At 36.0% G+C, this 13,449-nt stretch overlaps 1 protein-coding gene across 2 annotated transcripts; it reads left to right on the top strand.

The window, feature by feature from the left end:
- The first annotated feature begins 3,155 nt into the window (after window positions 1–3,155).
- On the top strand, window positions 3,156–13,205 carry ropn1l (rhophilin associated tail protein 1-like). Of its 2 annotated transcripts, none has more exons than XM_038286744.1 (6): window positions 3,156–3,194; window positions 3,321–3,453; window positions 4,092–4,200; window positions 5,153–5,314; window positions 5,743–5,918; window positions 11,335–13,205. In XM_038286744.1, exons 2-6 carry the CDS (start codon window positions 3,323–3,325, stop codon window positions 11,444–11,446), a joined length of 690 nt encoding a protein of 229 aa, XP_038142672.1. In that variant the 5' UTR covers window positions 3,156–3,194; window positions 3,321–3,322; the 3' UTR covers window positions 11,447–13,205. The 2 variants fall into 2 exon arrangements, with proteins under 2 accessions (XP_038142672.1, XP_038142673.1); XM_038286745.1 differs by lacking the exon at window positions 11,335–13,205 and adding an exon at window positions 7,577–7,785.
- The last annotated feature ends 244 nt before the right edge of the window (window positions 13,206–13,449 follow it).

Genomic DNA, 13,449 nt, shown 5'->3' with positions numbered 1-13,449 from the left:
TCCAGAAATATCCTCTGAAATAATAATTTAGCCCACAATCTTCATCCTTCGGCTCAGGTAAGTAAACCATTTCCGTCATTTTAAACAGCTGGAAAGACTTTTCCTTGTGTTGAAATGATGCAACCTGTAAAAGACTTAGAAAACGGAAATTGAACAAATAATTTATCAGAAATCTGAAATATATATATATATATTTATTTTATTTTATTTTTACTTTTTTTTTAACTGAACCTGGTGTTTTTTTTTTTTTTTTTGGGGGGGGGGGGGGGGGGGGGGGGGGGGTTTCAACCAGATGCAGGTATTTCACACAAAAAAACAAAACAAACAAAAGATGTATCCGAAAAAATTCGAGAGGAAAACATGAACACTGTAAATGTAACGGTTGGCATGGACATCAGACACTATTGTAATTCAACTTTTATATTATCTTTGTGTTTATAATACAAACAGATTACTATATTTGGACATTTCATTTTCAATTTGTTGCTTTTGGTTGTTCCCCTGCAGCAGTGATTCCCAACCAGGGGTGCTAGTGCTCCTGGTGGTCCGCCAGTGCATTGCAGGGGGTATTTGAAAACATTTTATATTTTACTTCCTAGATAAAGAAATACAATTAAATAGGGCTTAGATGGGTTTTGCACGGGAGAGGATTAGGGCCACTGAAAAAAACAAACATTTTTTTTTACTGATTTTTAAATATTATTTCAGTTTAAAATTCAGACTTTTTTCTCAGAATTCTGACTTTAATCTCAGAACTTTGGATCTTAATGTACAGGTGCTGGTCATAAAATTAGAATATCATGAAAAAGTAGATTGATTTCAGTAATTCCATTTAAAAAGTGAAACTTGTATATTATATTCATACATTACATACAAACTCATATATTTCAGATGTTTATTTTGTTTAATTTTGATGATTACAAATGACAACAAATGAAAATCTCAAATTCATCATATCAGAAAATTAGAATATTGTGAAAAGGTTCAAAATTGATGGCCCCTGGTGCCACACTCTAATCAGCTAATTAACTCAAACCACCTGCAAAAGCCTTTAAATGGTCTTTCAGTCTAGTTCTATAGGCTACACAATCATGGGGAAGACTGCTGACTTGACAGTTGTCCAAAAGACGACCATCGACACCTTGCACAAGGAGGGCAAGACACAAAAGGTCATCGCTAAAGAGGCTAGCTGTTCACAGAGCTCAGTGTCCAAGCACATTAATAGAGAGGCGAAGGGAAGGAAAAGATGTGGTCGAAAAAAGTGTACAAGCAAGAGAGATAACCGCACCCTGGAGAGGATTGTGAAACAAAACCCATTCAAAAATGTGGGGGAGATTCACAAAGAGTGGACTGCAGCTGGAGTGAGTGCTTCAAGAACCACCACAGACAGATGTATGAAAGACATGGGTTTCTGCTGTCGCATTCCTTGTGTCAAGCCACTCTTGAACCACAGACAGCGTCAGAAGCATCTTGCCTGGGCTAAAGAGAAACAGGACTGGACTGCTGGTGAGTGGTCCAAAGTCATGTTCTCTGATGAAAGTAAATTTTGCATTTCCTTTGGAAATCAAGGTCCCAGAGTCTGGAGGAAAAGAAGAGAGGCACTTCATCCACGTTGCTTGAAGTCCAGTGTAAAGTTTCCACAGTCAGTGATGGTTTGGGGTGCCATGTCATCTGCTGGTGTTGGTCCATTGTGTTTTCTGAGGTCCAGGGTCAACGCAGCCACATACCAGGAAGTTTTAGAGCACTTCATGCTTCCTGCAGCTGACCAACTTTTTGGAGATGCAGATTTCATTTTCCAACAGGACTTGGCACCTGCACACAGTGCCAAAGCTACCAGTACCTGGTTGAAGGACCATGGTATCCCTGTTCTTAATTGGCCAGCAAACTCTCCTGACCTTAACCCCATAGAAAATCTATGGGGTATTGTGAAGAAGAAGATGCAATACACCAGACCCAACAATTCAGAAGAGCTAAAAGCCACTATTAGAGCAACCTGGGCTATCATAACACCTGAGCAGTGCCACAGACTGATCGACTCCATGCCACGCCGCATTGCTGCAGTAATACAGGCCAAAGGAGGCCCAACTAAATACTGAGTGCTGTACATGCTCATACTTTTCATGTTCATACTTTTGAGATTTTCATTTGTTGTCATTTGTAATCATCAAAATTAAACAAAATAAACATCTGAAATATATGAGTTTGTATGTAATGTATGAATATAATATACAAGTTTCACTTTTTAAATGGAATTACTGAAATCAATCTACTTTTTCATGATATTCTAATTTTATGACCAGCACCTGTAGATGGGCACCATGAAGGAACAGATGTGGGAGCACTCAGCTTCACTGACAAATATGTGAATTGTTTGGCAGGGTCAGTAAAACATTGGTGGTAAATGACGGAATTAGACATCTTTTTATGTGCAAGAGGGATCCCTGGTGATGCTATTTCATTAATGGAAGAGCAGAAGGTGATTAAAACAAGAAGCTAGTTTAGTCTCTAAAACAGACATGGCTTGATGCTAACATGTTGTTTTGCTGTCAGAATTTTGAGATTAAAGTCAGAATTCTGACTTTTTTCTCATTATACTGAAATAAAATGTAAAAAATTTTTCAGTGGCCCTAATCCTCTTCCGTAGTTTTGCTCTGTAAGGACCCAAAATTTGAAATAAAGCAAAGACTTAATCAACCCAAAAACTTTTATTGATTTAAAAAAAAAATCAAAATCAAAATTTCATTTTTTTCCCCTATTTTGATGATTAAAAAAACAGAAATCTATAAAAAAAAATCACCAAGGACGATAAACAACATCCCAGTGCTGGGTAGTCAGGAGAAGATCAGGTGTTTCATTAACACAGTCAATGATGAAAAAAAAAAAAAAAAAAAAAAAAAAAAAAAAAGATATGTGAATCCAAACATTATTTAGTTATTTCCTGATTTGTCAAGTTTAGATGTGTATATAGGGGACTTTTTTCAGAAAAGCTCTAATTTTTTTTAAAAGCCGTAGATTTGTAACTTAATTTGATTTTGTATTTATTTTAGTACTTTCAGTCACTCTCTAGGTAACACATTCATGTTTTTTTATTCTAACTGAAAAGAATGAAATGTCTGAGTATTAATTGTTAAAGTTACGGAAATGTAGTTTTAAAGTTGGTCTTCTGATAACTGCTCTTTTAGCACATCCTTACAGTATGTCTCAAGATAAGATTGTATTACTCATAAGTTCCACTATAGAGTCAATCCTCAGGGAAATTGGCTGAAATTGATTTGACTTTGTTGTAGGAGTAAGGAAGACTATATTGTCTTGTATTACAGTCATGCCACTTCCGGATACTTTGTACTGTGCCCAGCAAATCAAAATCCCTCCCCAGCTGCCAGACATCCTCAAAAGCTTCACAAAGGCAGCCATCCGAACACAGCCGAACGATCTGCTGCGCTGGTCTGCAGCGTAAGTGTCAACATTTATCAACGTTGGTTCAGGTCAAGGTTAGACAAGTGTGACTTTGCTGCGGTTCACTCTAATATGTATCTGTCAAACAATTGCATAAAAACTGTCTCCAGGCAACATAATAGCCTCGTCTCACCTGTGCATGTACTTTTTCTGAGCATTGAAAGGCTGTAATTAGCTCCCAGAGGCTTTCGTGCAATTGCTGTGTTTAAACTTACTGACTTCCCTTTACAAAAGAACAAATATGTTGGATATGAAAATCAAGCATTCTGGATGTGTTTTCTTCAACCCCAAAGATTGGCACATCCTCTGTTGTGTTAACCTGTAGAGAAAAAGAGGAGAGTGCAATTAAAATTTCCTTTGTGGATAAAAGAACAAGGTAAAACAAGACTCTGCTGTCCTACAGGGACACTGAAAGTCATCCTGAGTATCGATTCTCATCAAAATATTGTTGATATAAGATGAAAAAACAAGAATACAATACCTCTCATTGCAGATATAGCAACATACATTATCTATTAATTCAGCTAATATTATGCATGTTATTAAGCGGACCGAGGAGCAAATGCACAGCCTTACAATCTTACAGTCTATATTAATAACACGTATTGTAATGACATGATTGTGTCCAACCCAAGATACTTTCATGCACTGGCCAAAGGAGAGTGTCTACCAGTAAAGGAGAGGCTGGAGAGGAATGTTGGCACCGGGTTGACTCCAGGTCTACTGAAAATCCTCCATAAGCAGGTAAGAACAATTTTAACAAATCTATTATTGAAATGATTCAAGTTTATTTATTACAGCCACACTGAGGTTGTATGAGGACGATAAGTACAATTTGAATGTAAGAACCTGTTTCCATTAAAAACCATCATCCACACAATGCACATTTGTTTTTTCCTTTTTGCATTTCTTCTTGAGTTAACTGTATGCCTATTTCTAATTAATTACATACGATTAACCTTATCTCACCAGTTCCTTCCCAATTTGTGTGTGAAATTGTCCAATACAATGCTGACATTTTATTAACTGTATTTATTTGGCTTTTAAGCAAATCTACTCTGATCTATAGATCACTTTAAGATGTTCTAGAAACAGCTGAAACAGTGCAAAATTATTCCTGTTTTTTTTGTTTTACATGACAAAAAGATTAGATCTTACTCGAACAGTTGTGTCTAAAGAAGCAGCTTCAGCACAGGCATAGTTTAACACCAAGTTCACATCCAACATATAAAAGTAAAAGCTATTGGGTAATTGGGTAAATCAGTAAGAATTATCTTTGTTGCATTAAAATATGCTTTTGGTTATGAAACGGTCAATTTGAATAGTTTCTTTTTCCAGTTTGTAGATTTGTTCATAGGGTTGTCAGGTTATATGGGGCCTTAAGCAGCCTCATACTCTGAAAACATTTCCTTATACATTTTCCATTGTGATTCAGAGTTTGATTTCAATAAGAAAAAGCTTGCCATATTTCACCTATATTTACTAGAATCTTGGGGAGGTGGATTTTTCATTTAAACTGTAGCTATTAACATTAATTAATAGCTACAGTTTATATCTGTTGAGAATTGATTTATTTTTAGAGCTGTTAAAGATAGAACTAGATCATTGTTTGGGATATTACAATAAGTATATAAGTAAATTCCTAGTGTTTATCCTTCATTTTTTTCATCCTTTTACTTTCCTTTTCTAATCATAGATGTCTTCAAGGCCAATGTGCAGCAGAGAGGAGCTGCAGATGAAGTGGAAGGACCTCGGTCTTCCCATGGAACAGCTGAAGACCCTGCTGTCATTGGGCTGCTTTTCTTCAGAATTCTCCTGGATTGAGTTTTTTGCCCTGGGTTGTACTGCCCTGGGAGGGGTGAGATCTAAATTCTAATACTGCTTCATACCACTTCCAGTTAAGGGTGAGCACAACAGGTGAAGCTTGCAGGATGCCAGGTTTGTTCATCTCTAAGTATCCAAACCTGTCTCTAACAATATCATTCTGTAGTGATTTCTTAAGCAACAAAAAATATCTGAAACGGATTTCTTATTTGAAAAAATAAAAAGATAGAATATGTCTTTGTCCTGACTTTAATTAAAGACATGTTTAAGGCTTTTGAGCACTTAAACCACATGAGGGCAGTCTTGAACTACATTCATTTCATTGTATGGCTCACCTTTCATTGAGCTCTTGTAAACAAAGTGATTTTGTTTTTGCATTTTTATAACATGCATCATTTGATTGCTTTTCAATCCTAAACACATATTAGTTTTGAGTGTCTTTTTTTGTTTTGTATTTTCTAGACTCTTGAAAGCTCTCTGAAGTACGCTTGTGAGATCCTGACAAATGATGAGGAGGGTGGCCCTGCCAGGATCCCGTTTGAAACCTTCGTCCAGATCTACACCTTCCTGGCTCGACTAGAGGGAGACTTATCACAACAACAAATTGACAACTTCCTCAAAAGTCTGGAACCACAAGTGTAGGTTTCTGCATTCTGGTTAAGAAAGCAAACAGTTATACCTCCTTGCTCTTTTTTGCATACAATTGTTTCCCTTTCTTCCCTTTCCTAAAGCAAGGTTTATATTGTGTGTTTAAACCTTAAATACCTAATTATTTTTGCATTGGTTTATACAAAATTCTCCATAATGGCAAATCTAGAATTAATATAATTTTTTTATATTTATAGTGTAATTATTTAATTTTAATTGCAGGTATAAACAAAAAACAAGTTAAATGAAATAAAAGAAAAACTAGAAGTTTAAGTTTTATTTCATTGTAAATTTTCTCCAGTCCATAAAGGGCTTAAAATCAAATATTTTGAATCAAGTTCAAAGCATATATTTAAAGCCAAAAGTAGCAATGATACAGCTTTTAAGCTCTAAATTAACAATAGAGTTACAGTCAGGGGAGTTCAGAAGTTTAATATTAATCCAATTTATCCATTTTAAATTCTGTCTTGATATTAGTTTCTGATCAGTTTAAGGACATTATTGTGGCAAGAAAAAAAGGGAATCTGCTGCTCCTAAATTAACATATTTATAGCAGGCTTTGCTGAGATTCTACGCCTCATAGATAAAATCCCCAAATAAAAGAAATTTTACAAACTGAAAAGACAAAGATCGAGTGATCTGGCCGCAGTTGTGTCTGTATATTTGAAAGTGAGGACATTAAACCTGAGAACTGTGTGCCATCTGTCAAACATGGTGATGGTAGCCTCATTCTGACAGTCTGTTTCATGCACTGGTGCATTGCACAAAGTGGATGGAGTACTGAGGAGGAAGGACTTCCTTCAGGTGCTTTAACGTTCACCAAAATCGATCACCTTGATGGGTGAAATATTGAGACCAGTTGAAATGAAGCCAATCTGACTTAGATTAATCCCAAAGTTTGATATCAGAGTAGTGTTTAAATATCCAGGCAGTTTCATCCCAAAAATCTTTCTAGGAGCATCAAATAGTATTCGACTGTCCTCATAATGTTAAGGGAGATAGTGATATCAGTGGGTGTATGTATATATTTTAGCCTACATGCATACTCCTTTCTTTTTTGTGGACGTTATATAAAAGATTCAAACTTGTACCTATTTTTTTAGCTTTGAAAATGTATTAAAGCTTGTTTTTTTGTTGTTATTAACTTTGGCTTAATAGTTCACTCATGATCCAGATGCGTTTAATTGACTCTATCATCTCAAATCTTCACATGTCAGGAAGAGAAAGGATTTGAGATATAAACTAAAATGTATTTTCACATTTGTTTATGTTTTCATATATTACATACAAAATACTTCTAAAGTGTCAATCTCCTTTGATTTTATTGACAATTGTGTATAGATTGATGACATTTCTGCTGAATTAGGAAAACATTTTGTAGAAAAAAAATCCATCACATTTCTTGAAAAATGCTGCCAGTATGTTTCTGCATAGTGTTGACAGTGCTGAAAACACACTGTTTCAGTTCAGCTTGGTCCGCCATTTGTGACAGTCAGTGTCAGTTGGCTAAGAAGCACAGGCAGTTTATGAGCTCAGCCAGTTCCTCTCTTCCTCAGATGTTGTGAGATTGTGATATTCACTGTTGCGAAAATCCTTCTACTGCTGAGTGGAAGCGTTGCATTAATGCTCTTGTGTTTCTGCCTGACAGCAACAAGCAGAGAGGCATGGTACAAGTTTCCAACTTCTGCAGCAACATGATGTCTGAGAAGGTCGGAGAAAAAGCTGTGGAAGACTGAAAGAAAGCAAGAAAGAAAGTTCTTGCTCGTTCTTGAAAGTTTGTTTGTTTATTAAAGAGCACATTCATACTCAAACCCGTCTTGTTAATTGTTAGAAATACTTTATCTATATATTCATGTAAGGAAGCCAGCTTTATATGTGCTTGAACAGAAGCATAAAACTGCCAAACCTCCTGTGTTTTATTCCTGATTAACTAATAATGTTCTTCTCATATATTCATTCTTCTTGAGCAAATGAAGATAAAGATAACTGAAGAAATTTCATACTCAGTTTAGACGATTTATGTTTTGTTCATCTCTCCAAGCAACTCAGCTAAATCACACAGATGTTTGGCAAGCAATGCTCTTTTGGTGAAAGCATGTTCCGTAGACACATTCTGAATCGGAAAACAAAGACTTTCTTTCTTTTTTTTTTTTTTTTTTTTACAAACATTACCTATTGCAGGACTGCAGCTGTGATCAATTGAAGGGGACTGAAGGGCAAATAAAATGGCTGATAACTTAATAACAGCAGTCTGCTCCACCCATGTGACACAGCACTAAAGGAATGTCATCAGGTCTTTCAGCAGCCATGTTCAAAATGACCTCAGTGAAATAACCTGACAGTGTCCTGATAATTGAAAATTCTCCACAATATTTTTTCCCAGACCTCTTATTTTGGAAAATGCTCATATCTACAAAAAAAATAAACATAGATAGAATAACTTGATAAAAAAAGAGTAAACTGCATTAAAAAAAGCCATGCTAGTTGCAATATAATAACGTCTTTTGCAGAAGTGTTATATACTCAACTTCCCACTTAAACCTTGCCCCATTTCTTCAAATTGTGACTAGAAACAAGTTTGTAATTGTGACATTTAAAAAAAGAAATAGTATTCAATCCCTTTGCTCTGCCCCTCTAAATAAAATTCTGTGCAACCAGTTGTCTCCAACTAGTTAGAAAATAGAGTTCACTTGGATTTAATTCCAATTGGGCTGCTCAGTGGCGCAGTGGGTAGCACTGCTGCCTTGCAGCAAGAAGGTTCTGGATTCGATTCCTGGCCCGGGGTCTTTCTGCATGGAGTTTGCATGTTCTCCCTGAGCATGTGTGGGTTCTCTCCGGGTACTCTGGCTTCCTCCCACAGTCCAAAAACATGACTGTTAGGTTGATTGGCTTCTCTAAATTGTCCTTTAGCCCCAAACATTATTCTCTTAAAACGGATCAGTCATACTGTCCTTGATTCATAAAGAACAGCCCCAAAGCATGATGCTTCCACCCCCATGCTTCAGTGTTTTTGGGGGATGCAACTGCACTTTCTTCTCACATGACAACTTTCTTTTGTGGCAAAATGTTCTATGTTGGTTTCTCCTGACCACATGATATCCTCCCAATCCTCATCTAGATCATTAATTTGCTCTCTGGCAAAATGGAGGCCTGGACGTGAACTGACTTCAGGCGGGGGTGCAGATAGGACTCCCTCTCAGCAGTGTGTTTTGATTGTAGCCTGTGGTCCTAGCTCTCTGCTGTAGATTCCTCAGGTCCCTCCATTTATTTCTTGGCTTTTTGGTCACTGTTCTCATGATCATTTTGACCCCACTGACCCCACCAGATCTTGCGTGGGGCACCAGATTAAGGGAGATTATCAATGGACTAGTATGTCTTCCATTTTCTTCCAATTGATCCAAAGTTAATTTATTCACACCAACCTCATGAACTATTGTAGATTCACTCTTCCCAGCCTGATGCAGGTCAACAATCTTCCAGGTGTCCTTCGACACCTCTTTGGTTTTGGCCATGGTTGAGTTTGGAGTCTGACAGTTAGAGCTGTGGATAAGTGTCCATGTAGAGAGTTCAACACATGTGCCGTAAATACAGGTAACAAGTTAAGAACAGAATAGTTTCTTAAAGACAAAGTTACAGGTCTGTGAGGGCAGACAGCTTGCTTGATTGTGGTTGAACAAATACTAATCCCATCATAATTTACAAATACATTGTTTAAAAATCCTAAAATGTAATTTCCAGGATTTTATTTTTCTCATTTTGTCTCTCATATTTAAAGTGTACCTATGATAAAAAATTGCAGACCTGTTTTACAATCAGTATTTCACTAAATACTCTTTTGGCCCAATATAAGATTTTCTTTTATAAATTTGCATATGCTAAATTTTTTATTGTATGAAAGAGAAAGACATGGTTGAATTTCTGTTATATGCTCATAAAAGAGATACAGTAGATGCATCATTCAAGCGATGATATGTAAAGAGCAAAACCATTTCTAAAAAACAAATACAATACAAAAATAAAAGAGACGTCCTGCAACCTACTCTTTGCTGTATGTGAAATTGAAAACTTACTCCACATCAATGCAGAAAAAATGCATAATTTTTGGCATTTGATCAAGCAATTCTCCTGTTAAAACCAAGAGTAATATAGCCCTCTGTGTGTGGTTCATGGTGTGGAGCGAAAAACAGGTTTAATTTCAATCCTGGGCCTGGCATCCTGTGCTACATCTCCTTCCCTTTTCTATTTCCCCCCTTCCCATCAATATAATAATATAATGGTTATTACAACATATATATAAATTATACCATAATGCAAAATCAAGGCCATTATTGTGTTAAAAAATATATAAAAAAGGGGGTAACAATGAAAAAAACAGATCTCAATTTTTACAGTGGTAACTTTAGAGACTGTTTTGACAAGAAAGTTAAGATATTTCTTTTTAGTAATTTAACAGGCCAAGTGAGCATCCTTCTGATCAAGAAACCAACCTTACCAGTTAGGACCTGTCCTTGTTGTTTTTCCTAGTATAGTATATAATTCTTTACATAAATGAATAATTCACCCAAAGCATTCCCTAATAATCTTGATGTTTAAAATGAAGAGGTATTCATGTATTTACTGACCTTTTTAGATTATTTCCATCCAATTCACAAAACATCTGTGTCCATATTTTCCTAATTTTTTAGACAACTCACTCGTATTATCAGGACACACACTAAGGAACAATAGACACATTTATAGCTTCAGTCCTGTAGAGCCCCATTGTTTGAAAGGTGTTGGAACGAAGATGGAATATGATGTCATTGCGTATATGTCATCCTCTTAGGAATTTCTCCTGCTGGGTGGACCTAGTTTCACAATTATTACTGTTTCTATTCTTTTTTCAAAAGATCTGCCTATAACATCAGATCTCTAAGGACTCAGGGAAAGTTGCAGAACAGTGCGAATCAAGCAGAAAGAAGAAAGCTTAAACAAAGACCCCCTGTTAGTGTTCCTGTGTGTAGCTGTTTAACAATTCTCATGGTAAATAATAAAAAAAACAGGTGAAAACATGGTTTATGAGTGTTCTGATCCTGCTTAGCATATTTATTTGGTAATTAGGATGGGATTGTATCTTCTCTTTGTGACCAACTAGAAAAAGTATGAAAAAGTATTATTTGCTTCATATGTTTGTCTTTATTTGATGTGAGTAAAATGTATTATAAAGGGATCGTGCCATGTTAGGGTCCATTATCAGAAGTTAATAAGGGTGTGAATTGTCAGATGCAATTTGGAGTGCAGTTATTTAGAACAATCAAGATAAGCGGGAACTTTTTATAGGGGTCCTTTAACACTTTTTTAATGGACACTCTGGAGACAGTTTTAATGGTTAAATATGTTAACACATCTTAAAAATGTCTTTTGCAGGGCGATCCAGGATGGGATGATAAAACCTGTGAACTTTATCAACATGAATGACATGGATTCAACTCCATCTAGTTCCACTTTTCTTTCCTCAACAACCTTGGAAGCTGAATAGTAGTAAACACCTAGATTTTGTTTGCACTGATCACAAAAGCTCAATACTAGGAGTTCTATTTATGTTTACCTGAGAGAGTCTGCTTATCATAAATTAAATACGGGAGCCTAAACACTTCTGAAAAAATAGGATTATGGAAGAGACTCAAATCTTGTATTTAAAACGTATTACTTTCTTTTTATAGCTTAGCATGCGACTACTTTCCAAATCTTAGTTTAGTTTATTCAAAAATGATGCTTTAAGTGTAGTTTTTCCATAGTCTGATCGCAGAAGTCGTCCAGTTGGCTAAGAGCTCAAGACTGCCTTCCTAGCAAGTAACATATATAGATATTGCAGCTCAATGAATTGCAGTGCTTATATATACTGTGACTTCAATGTTAGATGATGGTTCAAACACCAAAATAACATTTATTTAAAAGTTAGCTGGAGTCTTGGTAGCGAAAAAAGGCTCTAATTACAGTATAAATATGAGGTGGTGTTTATGTTGTGGACAGTGTCTTGCAAATAAATTCACCTTGAACTTGCTCATATTCCAGCTTATCTAACAGCTAGAAATGATTTTGCTCGATGTTTTTTTGCATTAAATGTCTATAGTGTTCCTTCTGTTTGTGTAAATAACAGTTTTCTAATTTTTGGATTTCTGTGGGTCTTTTAGGTGTGGCACAGTCCTCTTAGCTGCTTCTCTGAATAATGCTCTCTTTACCCACATGCGTTTGATAATTTTTCTCTTTCAATGTTGGATGATAGTTTGATAAGTGCAACATGAGATGTCTTAAGCTCAATTTAAAATGATTACTCTTTGCCCTCTACCTTTTTGACATTCTTTGGTCTATATTATTGTTTGTACACTAGTTTATTTGCATAAATCTATGAGGCCTTTTCAGAATAAATGTAAGTCTTGATTTCAAAAGTAAGGTCAGAAGGTTAAATATGAGAGATGATAGAATCTGCTGATGAGGAAACTGATCTTTTTTTACTTGATCATTGAAAACAGTTCAAACAAAACATAAACTTATTTTTCTATAAACCATTTAATGTTGATGATTACTTTGCCTGCTTCTCCAAATGAGATCCTTCCCAAAAACTAGAAATCTGTGTGGCTGTAAGAGCAACTCATTCAACCCACTTTAAACAAACTAAATACATCCTCAAGTGCAGTTGGAGGAGGAGGAAGAAAAGAAAACACCACAGATGTCCCAAACAGTGGCTTGTCAACCAAGAAAACACACATTTTTATCTTACATATTAAATGAGAAAATGTATGTGAATTTTTTATATTTTGAGATAGAAGCAGAGACTGATTTTTACAGCTTTCATCACTTTTTGCTTAATCTCTTGACCACATTGCAGCATTTTCTATTCATGAATAGTTCATTTTTTTGCCCCTGTCTCTCATCTACAATGATTTTATGTGCTGGACTGAATCTAAAAGTGTGCATGCATTAGTGTCTTTTCTATGGGATTTTATTCTTCCCATTTTTTTTCAAGAGGGAGTGGTGGCATAGAACCTGGAATCCTGAGGTATTGAGTTTGAGACCCACTCCAACAGACTGCCACTCTGGGTCTCTGAGCAAGACCTTTAACCCCCAATTGTACCCCACAATGGCAGCCCACTGCATGGATGGGTTAAATGCAGAAGTAAATTTCTCCAATGTGAGATCAATAAAAAATTCAATTATTACTTTTGGGCAGTGTTGTAGTACTCGACATCGGTCTTGGTCTCGAGACCATTTTTTGATGGTCTCGGTCTCGTCTCGGACTTAACCGCATTTATTCTCGGTCTTGTCTCGGTCTCGGGCGCTGAGGACTCGGCATTTTATTTCTTTTTTGTTTTTTTTCCAAGACCGGTCAAGACCACAACTGTGGAAATAACGCTAATCATCAGAATATTAACAGTTTCTTTAAAATCCTTCTTTTTATTGGATGCTTGGATTCAAATCCAAGCAATATTCTTTCTCATTGGTAAATACATGTTTTTTTTTGTTTTTTTGTTTTTTTACCGT

Source organism: Cyprinodon tularosa, unplaced genomic scaffold (genome assembly GCF_016077235.1).
Source record: "Cyprinodon tularosa strain WSP-4 unplaced genomic scaffold, ASM1607723v1 ctg23, whole genome shotgun sequence".
In the NCBI taxonomy this organism is placed as follows: Eukaryota; Metazoa; Chordata; class Actinopteri; order Cyprinodontiformes; family Cyprinodontidae; genus Cyprinodon; species Cyprinodon tularosa.
Note: the sequence above shows the minus strand (reverse complement) of the source record. Positions and strands in the feature narration are given on the sequence as shown.

Bases quoted from the DNA above. Each gene is read 5' to 3' on its own strand.
- ropn1l (XM_038286744.1), top strand. From the start codon at position 3,323: ATGCCACTTCCGGATACTTTGTACTGTGCCCAGCAAATCAAAATCCCT. The intron at 3,454-4,091 runs GTAAGTGTCAAC...GTCCAACCCAAG, and splicing joins CTGCTGCGCTGGTCTGCAGC to ATACTTTCATGCACTGGCCA. The intron at 5,315-5,742 runs GTGAGATCTAAA...TGTATTTTCTAG, and splicing joins GTTGTACTGCCCTGGGAGGG to ACTCTTGAAAGCTCTCTGAA.